The sequence below is a fragment of the Callorhinus ursinus genome, unplaced genomic scaffold (genome assembly GCF_003265705.2).
Source record: "Callorhinus ursinus isolate GAN/ISIS: 27379988/994484 unplaced genomic scaffold, GSC_fseal_2.0 scaffold38, whole genome shotgun sequence".
Lineage (NCBI taxonomy): Eukaryota > Metazoa > Chordata > Mammalia > Carnivora > Otariidae > Callorhinus > Callorhinus ursinus.
Window position 1 is genome coordinate 10,168,036 of NW_027397100.1, and position 17,588 is coordinate 10,185,623.

A 17,588-nucleotide genomic window follows, 5' to 3' on the forward strand; every position below is an offset into this window, starting at 1 on the left:
TTGGGGATTGGGTTCTCTAATTCACCAAGGTCTTCACCTCTGAGAATCATGTTACCTGCCAGGCATGTTACCAACTTACAACTCCCAGTATAGGATCTATATAGCCTCTTTCAGACCTAAAAATCCTTTGATTATATAATCAGTGGTTGCAAAATTGTGGTCCACAGGCCATATCTAGCCTGCTGGCATGTTTTGACAGTTTTTTTAAAAATTTGAATTAGTTGGGGTACGTGGCTGACTCAGTCGGTACAGCATGCTACTCTTGATCTTGGGGTGGTGAGTTTGAGTCCCACATTGGGTGTAGAGATTACTTAAACAAAAAAACTTTTTTAAAAAATTAAAAATTTTTTTGGAGAGGGACACATTAATGAACAGGTCACTCTTGGGGACCACTGGGACTCCACTGTGCTGGGACCTTAATAAAACTGAAAAGAGGGGCGCCTGGGTGGCTCAGATGGTTAAGCATCTGCCTTCGGCTCAGGTCATGATCCCAGGGTCCTGGGATCGAGTCCCGCATCGGGCTCCCTGCTCCTTGGGAGCCTGCTTCTCCCTCTGCTTCTCTCTCTCTCTCCCCCCCTCTGTCTCTCATGAATAAATAAAAAAATAAAATCTTTAAAAACAAAAACAAAAAAAAAAAAAAAAAACACTGCAAAGAGCATGCCTCAAAGCTGTCTCGTTGGTTAAAGGCTACCCCCGGAGGCATTCACGGGCCAACTTTTCTGGACTGAGCAACCCAGTGGCCAGAGAAAGCTCTCAGCGAAGGTCCTTAGAGTAGGATGCTGTCTTGCTGGCCTGTGCAGAAATGGCAAGTCAGAGGGTTAAAGCCAACAGAGAAGGCCTGGGGCTGCAGGTCTCAAGGGAGAACTGGCAGAGTTCCAAATTCTCCCCCAAAAGGGGGCACACTGGAAGGCAGAACCAACAGCCCCTTCTGTAGAGCACTGGGATCAGAAGGGCTGGGCTCTCAGAGCTTTCCTGGTGCCTCTGGCACCAAGGGAAGCAGGGCATGAGGGCTGGTCAGGGAAACGCACTGACTGCCATGCTTGCGGATTGATTTATTATGGAGCTGCCAAGCTCCATCTGCCAGGAGGAGGAAAGAACTAAGCCAATTCGCTCACACAAAACCTTTGTCAGAAGGAACTGTGCTGATGACCTCGGAGACTTCCGGCCAGCCTGGAATTCTACTCTAGTCCCTTCGCCATGCACACCTCCAGCAAATAGCTGGTCCAGAAAGAACTCACTTCATTTAAAGGTGATTTATAATAAAAAATAAATAGCACCAGACCCATATATTACAGAAAAGTGGGCGGGGGAGGGGAGAAGCGGGGACCAGAAAAAACAAATGGCAGATGAAAGGCACTCACAGAAAAAAAAATTAACATGGAAACAGACGATAATCAGGAAACACAAAGAACTCAAAGGGCTTAATACATTTCAAAACAAGAGTTCAAAGCAAAGATGCAATAGTTCAAAGGGATGATGAAGCAACTGAAGGAGATGGCACTGGCAGAGCTCAGGAAAGAAGTGGGGTTTTTTTGTGTTTGTGTTTTTAAAAAAACAAAACAAAACAAAACAAAAACACCTCAGAACTGAAGATCATTTCAGAAACATCAAAAAGGAAGCTAGCCTTGCTGAGTACAGAGGTCAGGATTGCAAAAAGCAAGTGAGGGAGTTGTCAATGAACACTTAAAAAGGAACGAGGAAATAATACAACTAACAGGTATGGAAACACAGAGGCAGAGAGAGTGGGCTAAATACATGGGTTTCTTCAACTTTAGAGGTGTAAATCTTTTTTTTTTTAAGATTTCATTTTTAAGTGGGGCGCCCAGATGGCTCAGTTAAGTGTCTGCCTTCGGCTTGGGTCATGTTCATGGGGTCCTGGGATTGAGCCCCAGGTACAGCTCCCTGCTTTGCAGGAGAGTCTGCTTCTCCCTTTCCCTCTGCCCCTCCCTCCACTCGTGCACTCTCTCTCTCAAATAAATAAATAAAATCTTTAAAAAAAATTTTACTTTTAAGTAATCTCTACACCCAATGTGGGGCTCAAACCTACAACCCCAAGATCAAGAGTTGCATGCTCTACCAACTGAGCCTGCCAAGTTCCCTATAGCTGTAAATCTTCAGACACATTTTAAACCTGATAAACCAAGAAAAAGATGTATAAGTCTATTTAAAAGATAGAAAGGGAACTAACAATAATCATTAAAACTGGATAGACAAGGATTTAAAAAAAGGAGAAGTATAACAATTACTCTTTTTTGACTTTGAATTTTGTACTAGGCGCATATATATATATATATGTATATGTATATACATATATAATATATCTCACCTGTTAAAATGAATGCATCAATTTTTATTTATTTAAGTAAACTCTACCCCCAGGGTGGGGGTTGAACTCATGGCCCCAAGATCATGCATCACGTGCTTTACTGACTGAGCCAGCCAGGCATCCCTAAATGCATCAATTTCTAAGTAATTAAACAAAATCAATGCGGTGCAATAAGGGATGCAGCTCCTAGTAGAGCACCACAATAAAAACAGGTTCATTGAATTATAGAAACTAGGAGGGTTGCAAATGAATAGGAATAAGTGAAAGAAGAAAATGGCAAAAGGATTATAAAGTACTCAGGCTTTTGAATTTACATTGGTTTATCAGGAACAATAATTAATAATAATTGAGTTAATTACAAATATAATCCGGCTAGATTAAGCACCCTAGACCAGTATCTGCAGCTTATCAAGACATCAAAAGATAAAAGACCTTTACCCCAAGATCAAACACATTTGATAAAATAGGCTACCAAAAAGAAATAAAGTCAGTAGAGAGACCAGAGCAAGCTTCTTAGACTTTGTAATAAAAGATTTTAAAAACACACACACACACACACACACACACACACACACACACAAGGAACAACCTGGGGCCCTTGTATCCAAACCACCTCATTAGCTGAACCTGCTTTCTCTTCACCATGATCACAGCCAGCCTCCTGGGATGATGCATGTGGTGTGTGGTGAGTGTAAATGAAATGATACGATTACTAGATCTGTTGAAAATATGAATATCCTGTCTACTCATAACTTACCTTAAAATTTTCTATTTAACATCTCCCATTGAGAAAATAATGCAAAATAACAACTGCTGGCAAGGATGGGGAGAAACTGGAACCCAAGTGTGTTGCTGGTGTGAATGTAAAATGGTGGAGCCACTGTGGAAAATAGCATGGCAATTGCTCAAAAATTTAAGCAAAGCATCACCGTATGATCCAACAATTCTACTTCTGGGTATATACTCAGAGGAATTAACAGCAGAGACTCCAAAAGATATCTGTATACCAATGTTCACAGCATTATTATTTGCAATAGTCAAAAGGGAGAAAAACCCAAATGGCCATTGACAAATGAATAAGCAAAATGTGCTATCTATATATAATGGAATGTTAGCCTTAAAAAGGAAGGAAATTCTGATACATGCTATAATGTTGATGAAACTTGGAAATATTCGAACTTGGAAACAAGCCAGACACAAAAGGACAAATATTGTAGGATTCCCTTTGTATGAGGTTCCTACAAATTCATAGAGACAGAAAATAGAATGGTGGTTGCTGGGGGCTGGGAAGAGGGGTGAATGGGGAGTTATTATTTAATGGGTACAGAGTTTCAGTTGGGGAAGATGAAAATTTGCTGGTGACAGATGGTAGTTACATGACAATGTGAATGTACTTAAATGCCACTGAACTATACACCTAAAGATGGTTTAAATGGTAAATTTTGTTTTATAGATTTTACCACAATTTTTCTTTAGGTTAAAAAAAAGAATGTTCCCCTTCCTCCTCCATTATTAAATGATTGTCTAGAAGCCATTAGGTGGTACCAGCCATTGTAGGCATCTGCCTGGGGGTGGAGGAGGCTGTGGTTGGTGAACCAGTAGCCCTGGAGCCCTGGGCAGGGTAAGGATGATGGGAGATGGAAGCAACAACAGGAGACTAGTTACTCATAGGAGGATTGGTCAAAGAAGATCATGAGAGCCAGGTTTCTCTCTGTTGAAAAAGAATTAAATGAATGGAAAGGGCGAAAACTAGAATAAACCCTATGGTGTTGAACTTGAGTTGAAGGTGTTGGTGTGAATGCATGGATTTCAATATATATATAGACAGATATAGAAATGGATACATAAATAAATAGATATATAGTTAAAATATCAAAAATTCAACTGAGTAAATTTGAAGATCTAATTGGTTTTATCAATTCATAAATCATGCAACACCTCATCTAGCAAGCAGAGATACTCTGAAGAGTTATGCAAAATGGGAGGCTTTCATAGAGAGGACTGTGGGACAAGGAAGTCACTAGTAAAAGAAGCATGAAGGTTCCTTAGAGGAAAGTAAGTTTGGGATGATGGCTTCTCACTGGCTGAACCAGAGCACTTCTCATTGGCTGGGCTTGTTGCTGGGCCAGAAGAATATCTTCCTTTTGCCAGAGTGGTGAAGTAGTAACACCTTCCTGTTGGAGATGCAACGTACCTCTCCTCCTGTTTGGGGTAACTGGCCACAAGTGGTTGCATGAGAGCTCCCCCTACAAGTCTTCCCAAGCTCAACTTTAGTTGAGGTTTCCTTTACTAACTTTCCCAGTACTTTTCCTCACTCTGTTCATGAGGGAGCCTAGGAGCAGTGATTATCCCAACAGCAATGAACAAACCCAGTGCCCAAATCTTGGTTTCTAAACACCATTCTCCACTAAAAGAACAAGGGTTTCTTGGAGAAATGGCTGATTCCAGAGCTGGGATAGGAAGGCACAAGATGTGCTGAAAAGTATGGAAATTTTCAAAAAATGATAGAAGTCAGCCTGATGGGGTTCTTACTGGTCAAATATAGGGTAATTTGGGCATCAGAAAAAATAATTCCAGTGGCAACCAAGATGCAGTAACCTCATTACAGACGCTCTCCCCTGTCCATTGTAACCAAAAACTTCGGACAAAACACAACTTGGGACTCTTACAAGTAAATAATGGCAAGTGTGCTGGGGGAGGGGGGCAGTAGTAAAAATGAAAAAACAGCCCCAATGAGGGTGAGTTTCCTGGTTTAATGAAGTCACAGGACACAAGTCATTAGACAAGAATCAATTGTATTTTTATATACCACTGAACAATTAGAAACTGAAAATTTTAAAACAACACCATTTATAGTAGCACTAAAAACATGAAATAGTTAGGTATAAATATAACATAATATATGCAGATTCTGTATGCTGAAAACAATAAAACATTGAGGTAAGAAATTAAAGAGCATCTAAGTAATACCAGACCTGGTACCAGTTCCTTTACATATATTTCCTCTTTGACTCTTCAGAGCCATTCTGTGTGGTAGTTACTACCTCCAGGCTCAGAAGAGTCTGACTTATCTAAGGCCATATGATAAAAGAATTCATAGCAGCTTCATTTTGGAATAGCCTGAAATTGGAAATAACTCAAATGTCCTTCAACCAGTGACTAAGCAAACCATGGCATATCCACACATGGCTTATTACTCAGCAATAAAAATGAACAAACTATGAAACATATAAAACCTAGATGACTCTCCAGGGAATTATTCTGAGTGGAGAAAGCCAGACCCAAATGGTTACACACTGTATGATTCCATTTATATAACATTTTTGAAATGAAACAATTATAGAGATGGAGAACAGATTAGTGGTTGCCTGCAGCAAGAGATGGGAGGTAGGGGAGAGGGATGGGTGTAATTATAAAGCGGTAGCATGAGGGACTGTCAGAACTAGACCTCAAGACCTGACCTTTGCTGCCTACCTGCTTGTACTCACCAACCTCTGTCCCACATTTTTCCTTAAGCTCTTCTTTCCACCTTTAACTCAGGCAAAAGACCCAATGGGCAGAGCATCCTGTGATAGAAACTGAAAACCCTCAAGCAGTAAGGACTGCCTGGACAAAATGCTGCAGCTGGCCCAGACCACCCAGTTCAGTTTGAACTCAACCCCTGACTCACGCATGCGCAGATGGGCCATGGAGTGACCAACTGTTACCTTTACCTCATTATACTACTAAAATCTGCACTCAAGGAGGAGCACAAACCTCATTTACATAATGCACAATACATGTATAGGCATGTTTCCTTAAGGTGCATGCATGACTTTATGCCCACCTCTACATAGGATGACAAGGCCCTCCTATCTAAATATTCACCCTACTTTACCTAAATAAAAGGAATCCATTCACGCTTGCTCAGAGTCACAGCTTTAGAAGTTATTACCTGTGATCTCCTTATTTGCTGCAAATACAGTTTACTTTGTAAGAGCAGTCTGTGTGGTATAGTTTCTATCTGTAATTCACCAAGGATCAAAATCACTTTAGTTCAGTTACAGGATCTTAGTGGTCATCAAACATTTCTAGATATTGTGGCACAGGTGCATGAATCTACACATGATAAAATTGCATAGGCCTATACACATACACAAATAAGCGCTTATAAAACTGGTAAAATCTGAATAAACTGTGGATTGTATCATTGTCAATCTTCTGATGTTGATATTGTACTATGATTGTGCAAGATATCACCATTGGGGAAAACTGGGTGAAAAGTGCATGAGACCTCTCTGTACTATGTTTGCAACTTTCTATGAAGCCATAATTATTTCCAAATAAAAAGCCTTAAAAAAAAATGTATCGAGGCTTCTATACCACAACCCCCAACAGTATGCCATTAAAAGACACCAAAGTCTCTGAAAGAGTATGGGAATCATATTAGAGCTCCCCTTCATAGATGAAACCCACTACTTGTCCTTTTTTCCTGATTCAACATTTACTGAGAGTCCAACTGGGAATCTTGTGTTGGAAGCTAAGTGATAGGAGATGCATGATTTATGATCCCTTCCCAAGTGAGCTCCCAACCTAGTGCTAATGAAAAGGCCTAATACGATAAGAACATTGGACTACAAGTCAAAAGAATTCTGTCCTCATGGAACCACTTACTAGGTGTTTTAGTTTGGACCAGTCCATTTCCTCTTGGTGTGCTGACTTCTTAACCTGCAAAATTCGGGAGAATGGAATACATATAAATATATTTTAAACTTAACCCAGGTCCTGTGGATGGGTTCAAGGAAACCTGGAAATCACCTGAAATCATATGCATAAGTATGTAGGATAATTCCAGAAGAGGTATTTTAACTTTTTTTTTTTTTAGATTCTGGGTATTTGCTCACCCATAGAGTTTAGAATAACTGCATCTAATTTTTGGATTTAATGTCAATGGTCCCTTCCATTCTAACATTCTCCAATTCTAATAGATCCCCAAGATCTCTCCATTTCTAATATTCTATGATTCTAATAGGGATGCAAGAAATGGACTAGAGATCTAACATTCTGTGATTCCATGGACCACAAGAGTTCATTCCCTTCCCTGACAGAGCAAGGATTACATTTTTCAACATGGAATTCTAGGCAGTCTATGATTTAACTTCCAAATGACCTTCCAACATCAGCTTTCATCCCTTTCCCAGACCCTGGCCACTCTCCCCCACCCCACCCCACCCCCACCATGTAGTCTGCAGTTTCCACAAAGTTTTGCTCCCATTCACTCTGTGCCTTGGCACAGGCAATGCCTTCTACCTGGAATGCCCCTAAATCTACCCTTTTTCTTCTTGAGTATCAGCTTGAAGTTCTCCCCAGTAAAGCCTTCCATGACCCTTCGTCCTTGCAGCAAGGTTTGATGTGCTCCCTTAAACCCAGATTTCTGACTGCCTGTTACCACCCAGGGAATAGGACTGTTGGTTCACTCAGGGCAGTGAATCAAAATGCCAAGAGGTGAAGCAGAGGAAGTAAAGGTTTGAAGCTAGTAGGTATAACAAACTCTAGACACCTGTTTTCCCACCTCTGGAAATAAAGAAAAATATCAGCTCTAAGGAAAACAACAACCTGAGAGCAGTAGTAAACAGCATTCTGTTTCTGAGACAAAAGGGAGTGGTGGGGATTGAGGCCATCTGGGACAGAGCATCTTGTCTAAAAGGAGACTCAACTCAGCTCCAGCTAATTGTTGATTGGCAGGAATGTGAGTGGGTCCAATGTGGTCAGCTCATCTACTTTTTCAAGAAAAGCTGGAAATCCAGTTTTGCATGTGAAATCTCCCAATTTTAAGTGTCAATAACTAAAAAAATATTCAAGACCCATTGCAATGACTTTCAAGGTTTTCAAGCTGTGAAAAATGTTCTGTGAAGATCCACTTCTACCCATCCAAGAGAGCACATCCTATGGGGGGGCAAGTTTTATATGAGGGCTGCTGGTATATTACAAGTTGTTAAACAGACCCACTCCTTCTGCACGGAGCTCAGACAAAACCTTTCATATGGGTCCTCTGTCTCTCTCTGGGTCTTAGTTTCCCTATCCATAAAATGGTGATACAAAACATAATTGTGAGTCAGCCGTCAAACAGAATCTATCACTGAAGGTTTATCAGAGCTACATGCTTTTATCTGCATCATCTCGCTGAATTCTCAAAACTTCTATGAGGTAAGTTGTATTACTTCCACATTTTACAAATTAAAAAAAAACAAACCTGCAGCTCAGAAATAGCAACTTACATAATGAAGACAATAGCAAACATATAAAAAGCCCTTTCTTTCAAAGGGCTTTGCTGATTCAATCCTCTCAACATGTCTGGCCTAAGGCAAATAAACCCTGAAATGGGGATTCCACCAAGGCAGCCTGACTCCAAAACGGTAGCACAGGGCTGCTTAACAGAAATATAATGCAAACCATACATATAATTTAAATTTGTCTAGTAGCCACATTTAAAAAGTAAAATGACAAGGCTAATTTTAATAATACTTTATTTGACCCAACATATGCAAAATATTATCAATCTAACATGTAATCAATATAAAAAATATTGAGATATTTTACTCTTTGTTGTACTAAATCTTGGGTGTATTTTACATTACAGCACATCCCAAATCCGACTAGCCACATTTCAGGGGCTCAGTAAGCCCATGCATATGGGGCAAGGCATTCACTGTCTAATTTTAATGTTAAAAGCAGAACCCACAGAGGCACCTGTCCCTTGGTTTCAAAGGACACGCAAAATATAATAATGGCACACAGTTCTTGAACATACACTTTGTGCCATGGGAGGGGAGAGTCTTACTATGCGCGCTGGGGATCTTCACACGTTGTATTTTGTCATCCTCGCAACAAGGCGAGTGCCACTGCCCTCCTCTTTTGACGGAAAGAGGATTTCCCTGGGTCGGAGGCTCCCCTAGTCCCGATCTCCGTCCCGCCGCCCCGCTCCCGCCACCGGCCGGGCGCCAAGCCCCAGCGAAACCGTGGTTCGCCGTCTGATAAGGAGGTGTGCACGCAGCGGGAGGTGCAAATCACCTGCGGGCGGAAGAGCTTATAGCGGGTAAAGACCCCTCTGGGCTCCTCCTCCTCTCGCTCCTCCTCCTCTTCTTCCTCCCCCTCCTCCTCGGACTCCGATTCCTCGAACTGGCGCTGGGAGGCGACATCGCGAAGACGAGCCCTGCGCACGCTTGAATAGGCCCACCCCAGCCCCTCAGTCGCAGCCGCCTCCTGACGTGACTCGCTAACGCGGGGGGGTGCCGCTTCCGGGAGCCGGGACTCGGCTTCCGGGCGCTCTGGCGCCGAGCTCATCATAGAGGCTAGCGGGGGTTTCCGCTTCCGGTCCCCTCAGGCGGTTTGCCGGGGCGGTCGAGTTCGGTCGGCTGTCGGCCCGCCCCCATCCGCTTCCCCGGAGGCCGCGCGGTCTTTGCCGTTACACACCAAACGTCTCCCTCTTTCAGCCCGCCCCCGCGCAGACGCAGTGCTGAGCTCACGGCTGCGGGACAAAGAGTGACGTCCGGAGCTTGGAGTCATGGCGGAGACTGAGCCGAGCTTGGTGGCTGCTGGGGGCCTCGCGCTGCCGCCAGAGAAGGAGGAAGGAGCCGGCCTGAGCTCAGGCCCGGAGCGTAACTCTGCGGGCTCCTCGTCGACCCCTGAGGCCCCACCGCCTGCCCCCGAGCCTTCCAGTCCCAACGCCGCGGTCCCCGAAGCGATTCCTACGCCTCCTGAGGCGGCCTCCGCGGCCTTGGAGTTGCCTCCCCCAGCCCAGGGCCCCCCGCCGCTTCCCGAAGCTGCTCCGCGCTCCCCTCCACACCCTGGCGGCTCCCGACCCGGCCCGGAGACGTTCCGCCAGCGTTTCCGACAGTTTCGCTACCAGGACGCCGCAGGCCCGCGGGAGGCGTTCCGTCAGCTGCGGGAACTCTCCCGCCAGTGGCTGCGACCCGACATCCGCACGAAGGAGCAGATCGTGGAGATGCTGGTGCAGGAGCAGCTGCTCGCCATCCTGCCAGAGGCGGCGCGGGCCCGGCGGCTTCGCCGCCGCACCGATGTGCGCATCACGGGCTGAGCTGTGGAGCTGCGGGCGACCGGGCTCGGGCATTTTCTGGACTGGGGCCACGATCGGGTCCGGGGGCCTGAGCCTGGCTCTCCATTCCGCGTTGATGAAAACCGAGTTTTTGGCAGCTCCAGTCGTCTGATGTGTCCCTTTCGTTCGTTCTTTACTAGGTTTATTTTCCCGAGCCTGTCTCCTTCCAACCTCCTTTTTGGCTGGTGGCGAAACCAAGTTGGGAGCCCATGAGAATAAAGCCTTTGTTCCCTATTCACTTGGCATTTATTGGCTTTTGTGGGATCATTAGCGTGTTGGCTAGGCCTGGGCCTCCACATCTGGGAAATTTCTCTCCTCGCTCCACAGGACCCAACTTGGGATTCCATTGTTTAGTTGGGGTCTCCGTAAAGGTTTTAGCCGCCGTGGTTCTATATTCGCCCCTACCTCTCACTAGAATATGAAATTGCCTTCCCACCTAAAAAGGTAGTGGATAGTGGTTGTGGCAGGCGATTATCCGACTCTTACAAAGTGCTTACTCAACTGGCTACCTCTATAACAATTGGGCCACTAACTTGTTACACCAACCTGCCCTTTGGGCACAGGCTTCCCAAAAGACCTATGCCTGTGGGCTATTTTAGGAAGTGTTTTAGTGCAGGTCCTTACGGAGAGCTCCTTGTGAGCTCTGGTTTAAGCCTCCAAATTCACGTTTCTTGCCATGTTTTAGGCCTCTAGAATTTGAGTAGAACTGGCATGAACTAATGAGTTATTACATTGCTGGAGCCACTCTAATTCTCTCCAGCTATATTTTTTTAATAAGCGTAATTGTTTAGAAAGAGAAGGGCTTTGGCAAGTAATAGGGAAGCTCTGTTACGAAATCTTAAAAGCCTATTTTTCCCTAAGTCTTCTGTCCACTCAGGAAGGAACTAATTGGGGTCCATAGGCAATTTGGATTGGTCTCAGAAGGGTCCTAATTGCAATGGGTGCCATCTCTTAATATGAGGAAGGCCAGACCTATCTTCACTTCACTGCTCTCAACAACTGAAATCTAATAAGCCTGCAGCTCACACCACAAAGCACAAGCCAGACTGGGTTAGAGGACGATGTGGGACATTTTACGTTCACATATTAAAGACCCTTAGATGAATTCAAAATTATTTTGCCTACTTTATTGGGATTTAGAATCTTGAGTTGCATCTGCTTCCCTGCAGAAGATATATCTGTTTACAATGTAAGTCTTCCTCTAAAAATGTTTATAGAAAATTATGTAATGGGTATTAAAAATAGGGTACAGAACTTTATAACATGATTGAAACATAGCAACAAAAACCTGTTTTATTTTTTCCAAATACAGATACAGAAGTTTGCATGTTTTGCAAATATTGCTTCAAAGCAACATTTCTATATACAGCGCCTTCTGTTCTAATAGCGCGTAAACATAGATATGTATCCACAGTGCAATGTTGGCTCATCAAGGGTCCACCTTGCATAACACTCATCATTTAAAGAAACAAAATGGTTAGTCAAACCAGAACTGTTTTTTGTCAAGGCAATTTTTTATAGGTGGATAGTTTTTCTCAAAGAAAACTTAGGTAGTGTACATATTTCTACATGGTAACAGTAATCTTTGCAAATAACAGTTTCCAGTGCTCCAACTTGGGGTTAATTCAGCCTGACCCAGGAATTGGGGATGGAGCCCCTAAACATGGCTTTAAATTAGAGAAGCACACTGAGGTTATCAGAACTTGGGACTCATCCCTGCTTCCCTAAGGACAAAAGTCACAATGAGTGAAATGGGATTATTTACTTTATAAACAATAAACCCAATAATGGCCACTTGGCAGAATTAGGGTAATTCAGTTTCTGCTTCCACCTTTGAGAAAGACATGACATTGACTCCCTTAAAGTTGTAGTAGCTTCCCCAGATGTGATGCTCGAATGTATTTGAGAAAAGAAAAATCAGTAATCTAATAATACAACAGTCATCATACCTCACAGTTGTGGCTACAGAAAATCATCCTGTTTCATCCCTTTTCAGACAAACACACCATTCTTATAATGTGGCTGTCTGATAAATTGTGCAAAACATAGATGCCATGCACAGTCCTTGAACATTTCTTCCCACACCAGAAATGCCAATGTTAGCAATGGGAAAGAGCCTCTTGGAGAGGAATCACGTCAGCTTTACTACAGATGTCACAGCCACATGTCTTCCCTCTGATGGATAAGCTACAGCAGGTCAACTGGCCCTAAATTTATTTTATATCAAATGGTGAAGAAATCACTGGACAGAGCATTCCCTGAAACAGATTTTGGTACAGAGACCTTCAAGACCACAATGACCTGTGTGCCTTCAAGGTCTAATCATTCCAAATGGCGCTGGAGATACTGTCATTGCTATAGAGATATTGGCTACTTCACGTTTACATAGTAAATATTTGCAGCATATAACATTACAGATTCATAAACCCATAATTAACTTGTGAGTGTTAATGGACAAGTGTGCTTTGATTTTTGCCTTTAGTGATAAGAAAACTAAACGGTGAAATGGGTCACTCCTCAAAGCATGGAACATTTTCTTTAACTTTGTCTAGCAAAGAAAAACAATATAGCAATTACACATGTGACCTGCAAGAGTAACAAATGTTGTCTTAAAAGGTACAAATTGTACCTGGACCTTAAGCAGCATAATCACCTTGACCTCACAAAATAATACAAACAGGAAATCTAAAGTGTTAAAGTATATTAAAACAATTCTGAAAATGCCAACTACTGAACATACACCCTTCTGGGAAGGAGAAAAACAGCACAGGTAGAATCTGAAGTTTGTTTACAACAATAGAAAATAAGGTAATTCTCCAAACCACATTCTTTGTAACAAATCTTTACAGTGAAAGAGTTCAAAATCTGGGGAAACATTTTTTGGACATTAAATAGAACCGGGAAGCTGTCAACATTAAGAAGTGGGTAGAAAACGCTGTCCTTTGGGTTCCAGAACCTGCCTGCTTCAGTTTGGAAATCCTCCTAGATTCTTATTACTGTGAGATTCTAGTTCCTCCACAGGCTGTTCGGGCTTTGCTACAAAAGACACAACCCAGCCAACTCTGGGGTAAAACCATACAAAACTTGTCCCCGGTACCATGAAGTCATGCAAGACAGGTGGTGAGAAAAGTGAAGAGTCCTAAGGAGAAGGCAGGGCAGCCAAGGCCTCTGCTCCTTCCCAACCTCCACAGAATGTGAAGTCACAACATCCTCACGAAGCTGGAAAAATGAAAATGGTGCCTGCTGCCTAAATCCATGCCAGGCAGAAACAAGAAGGCTTGGCATGTGCCCCACCCTGACAAAAAAGTCAATTAAATAAGCTGCAAGTTGAATTTACAACTGTTTCTGACTAAACTTTTTTGGCTCTCATTCCATTTATCGGTGGCACGATTTCAAGTCAAGTTTGTGCAAAAAGACTCACTCTCCATTCAATGATGTGCACAGAAGAAGGGAATCCCAAGAGTCTATTTGCTACCTTCTTGGTAGGCTTCAAGATCAGAGTGCCCTGCCCTCCAGCAGCCAAAATGGCCCCTTTGTCCAATGTCTATCACACCCCCTGCCCAGATCCCTGAAGTCAGTCGGTGTCACGTGCATTCGGCATGCTAGGTTTATTTATTTAAATATGCAAAGCTCCTCCTGCAGGTGCCCCAGGATTGTGCCCCCACTAGTTCTGGGTGCCCAGTTTCATGTTGAGCAGCAGAGTGCAATCTGCTGCACCTTGCCCAGGTCCATCAGCAGCTGCTTGATGCAATGCTTGAGCTGCGGAAGCCTGGCCAGTGGCTCCGGGGGCTCCAATTCCCCAGTGTAGTCCAGCCAGCTCTCCAACACTGTAGGCAGAAGAGAGAGAAGACCCAGTGAGCTCCTAACACTTCATCTGTGAGAACATCAGCAAGAATTTCAGCATCTTCTCCCAACTATCCCCACAAGGTTAGGCGACGGGAGGGGGGGGCCACTCAGGCAACACTGACTCATCACCCTCTCTACAAAGTATTCCCCCTAGGACAAGGCTCAAATGCTTTAGAGGAGCACAGTCCAACAGAACTTTCTGCAGTGGAAATGGCCTACATCTGTGCTGTCTATACAGGAGCCACTAGCCATATGTAGCTAATTGAGCACTTAAAATGTAGCTAGTATGACTAAGGAACTGAACTCAAATTTTATTCAATTTTAATTCATTAAAGAGCCACACACAGAGGCGCCTGGGTGGCTCAGTTGGTTGAGCATCTGCCTTCGGCTCAGGTCATGATCCTGGAGTCCTGGGATCAGGCTGCGCATTGGCCTCCCTGCTCAGCGGGGAGCCTGCTCCTCCCTCTCCCTCTGCCTGCAGCTCCCCCTGCGTGTGCTCTCTCTCAGATAAAGATAAATAAAATCTTAAAAAGAGCCACATATAAGCTAGTGATTACTGTATTAGTGCAGCTCTACAGTCTAGAAGGCTTTGAAGAACCCACCTTCCTCAGTGTTACTCCCCAGTCTTTTTTAATTCTTTCATTCTTTTTTCAAGATTTTTATTTATTTATTTGAGAGAGAGAGAGCACAAGTAGGGAGGAGGAGCACTCGGAGAGGGAGAAGCAGATTCCCAGCTGAGCAGGGAGTCTGACACGGGACTCAATCCCAGGACCGCGGGATCATGACCAGAGCTGAAGGCAGATGCTTAACCAACTGAGCCACCCAGGACCCACTCCCTAGTCTTTATAAGGTTTTCCTTTGTTGGACATCAGAGAGCGTTGTGTTTTAGCCTCCTATTAAGAAAAATGAGAATCTAAAGGCACTTGAAAAGGTCTATTTTTATCACTATAAAGTCTGATTTGCTTCATATTCCTATCATCAGTAACACTGAATACTCTGACTTTATTTTCTAAGTATTTAATGTAAGATGTCCAGGTACTAACATCCTTGATTAATATTTGTTCAATATCTAAAAAACTGCCTTATCTCTGAGAGCAGGGATTTCTCTATAGAAGATGTTTTTTCGGGGCGCCTGGGTGGCTCAGTTGGTTAAGCGACTGCCTTCGGCTCAGGTCATGATCCTGGAGTCTCAGGATCGAGTCCCGCATCGGGCTCCCTGCTCAGCAGGGAGTCTGCTTCTCCCTCTGACCCTCTTCCCTCTCGCGCTCTCTCTCATTCTCTCTCTCTCAAATAAATAAATAAACTCTTAAAAAAAAAAAAGATGTTTTTTCTTCCCAAGCCCTCCCTGAAGCTCTGGCATCTGGAGAGAGGCCATTTTGGAACCCTGCATCTTTTGACAAGAGACAGCCCCTCCAGGGAGGCCTGTGCTCACCCCAGCCTGCCTGTACCCTTTCTAGTTCATGAGCCAACCTGTACTGAGCACCTTCTGGACCCTTGAGCTAAAGGTGCAGAAAGAGGAAGACCCACCCAGTGCCTGTTCTTCAAAGAGCTTACAGCCTCACACATAATCCTTTTCCCTCCTCAGATCCAGCCCTCCACCTTCCTTCCCACCTTTCAAAATCCTTTGTTCCCTGTAAGTTACTTCCCAGAGAAGCCCTCCCCAACTCTATACCCTAAATCATGTTGCTGTGTTAAATTAAGGGTGCTATGTGATCAAATCTTTCCTCCTTTGGAGCACTTACCATGGTTTATAATTATATATAATGGGATAATTTAATTAATACCTGTCTCTACCTCAAGATCAAGTTCCATAAGGGCAGAAGCCAAGTCTGCCTTGCTTACCATGATATCCCTAAACACTCAACTGTGCCTGAAACACAGCAGGCACTCAACAGAGAGAGTGAGAAAATGTGGGAATGGCCTAGCAAAGTGCCCACTGACTGCTTGGGCTCCAAAACTCACCTGCCTCCCTCTGATTTCTTGTTGGTACGTGGGGGTTCCAAGGAGGAGAAACAGCCCCTCCTCCTCATCCCAACCAGTACAAGGACTTGAAAATAAGAAAATAAGATTGCCTTCTCAGACCTGAACTTGAAAGTCAAGAGTAAAGGATCAAAGTCACGGGAGAGTGACTAGTGACCTGCTGAGCAAGATAAAACTCCCCAGTGACCAGTTTCAATACATCAATTATTCTTTAAGGAAAAAAACTAGGAGATAAGAGACTGCTCAGCAAAAGGGCACAAGAATAAATGGAGAAAAGGCCCGAAAGCAATGCTGGAAGAGCCCATCTGGATGAGTGTAGAAAAGAGGTAGTCAGGGGCAGCACCTGGGTGGCTCAGTAGGTTAAGCATCCGCCTTCAGCTCAGGTCATGATCTGAGGGTCCTGGGATGGAGCCTTGAGTCTGGCTAGCTGCACAGTGGGGAGTCTACTTTTCCCTCTGCCCAGCCCCACCACTCACGCTCTCTCTTTCTCTCAAATAAAAGGATAAAAATCTTAAAAAAAAAAGAAAAGAGGCAGTCAGGACTGGCCAGGTCATTTCCAAAAGACAGACAGAATGTCAGTCCATCTGTCCTTGACAAGATGATCCTACAGTTGCTGAGAGGCCCCTCTTATGGTCATTATAACTACTTCTGATCTGGTTCCAGGCTCACCAAAGACACCATCCAAGACTATGGTGACCCAGGAGGCATGCAAAGGAAGAAAGAGCACCGGTGTGCCGCCTAGAAGAGTCTAGGTTACTCAGTAGTCTCTGAGCTTGGTTAAGAGGAATGTTTGGAGCCCCTAAGGTAGAAACCTTCTCTCTAGATCTCCAGGACTGAAGATGACCCTGAACTATGAGAGCCAATAGCATCTCCTCTGGACTCCCCAGCATCCAGCAGGCCAGCCTTCTCTCCATACCATGTGCTGGACCATCACCCCAAGTTTCTCTTTTAAGGGAGCTCAAAAGGTTCTCAGCAGTATAATGATAGTAAGCAAGACAGAAGGTCACAAAGGTGAGGTTCCATTTCATATACTCTCCCAGACCATCTAGATAGAGGCCAATGCTCAGTAAAGTAACATTTTTTTCTTTTTTCTTTTTTTTTTAAGATTTTATTTATTTATTCATGAGAGACAGAGAGAGAGAGAGAGAGAGAGGCAGAGGGAGAAACAGGCTCCCAAGGAGCAGGGAGCCCGATGCGGGACTTGATCCCAGGACCCTGGGATCATGACCTGAGCTGAAGGCAGACACTTAACCATCTGAGCCACTGAGGCGCCCCAGTAACATTTTTTTCTTAAAATAATATTTCTGATGCTAAAAGATTCAATATTTTCATAGTCATTAA

At 43.9% G+C, this 17,588-nt stretch overlaps 3 protein-coding genes across 8 annotated transcripts in view; 1 reads left to right on the forward strand and 2 right to left on the reverse strand.

Annotated features, from left to right (window-relative positions):
- Positions 1 to 9,713, reverse strand: part of CNBD2 (cyclic nucleotide binding domain containing 2) — a 55,498-nt gene extending 45,785 nt beyond the window's left edge. For 4 of the 5 annotated variants that reach the window (XM_025876648.2, XM_073880484.1, XM_073880483.1 and 1 more), the window contains exons 1-2: positions 9,377 to 9,713; positions 6,980 to 7,033 (exon numbers count right to left, since the gene is read on the reverse strand). In XM_025876648.2, the coding sequence (XP_025732433.2) occupies positions 6,980 to 7,033; positions 9,377 to 9,652 (330 nt within the window). In that variant the 5' untranslated portion in view covers positions 9,653 to 9,713. Of the gene's footprint in view, positions 1 to 6,979; positions 7,034 to 9,146 lie in introns of all 5 variants that reach the window. The other variant, XM_025876650.2, reaches the window with a different exon arrangement.
- SCAND1 (SCAN domain containing 1) lies at positions 9,612 to 10,655 on the forward strand. Its single transcript, XM_025876653.2, has one exon. The coding sequence runs from the start codon at positions 9,870 to 9,872 to the stop codon at positions 10,401 to 10,403; it is 534 nt and encodes a 177-aa protein (XP_025732438.1). The 5' UTR covers positions 9,612 to 9,869; the 3' UTR covers positions 10,404 to 10,655.
- Positions 10,656 to 11,688: 1,033 nt separating this feature from the next.
- Positions 11,689 to 17,588, reverse strand: part of PHF20 (PHD finger protein 20) — a 146,133-nt gene continuing 140,233 nt past the window's right edge. For both annotated transcript variants that reach the window (XM_025876428.2, XM_025876427.2), the window contains one exon: positions 11,689 to 14,248. In XM_025876428.2, the coding sequence (XP_025732213.1) occupies positions 14,106 to 14,248 (143 nt within the window). In that variant the 3' untranslated portion in view covers positions 11,689 to 14,105. The remainder of the gene's footprint in view (positions 14,249 to 17,588) is intronic.

Bases quoted from the DNA above. Each gene is read 5' to 3' on its own strand.
- SCAND1 (XM_025876653.2), top strand. From the start codon at position 9,870: ATGGCGGAGACTGAGCCGAGCTTGGTGGCTGCTGGGGGCCTCGCGCTG.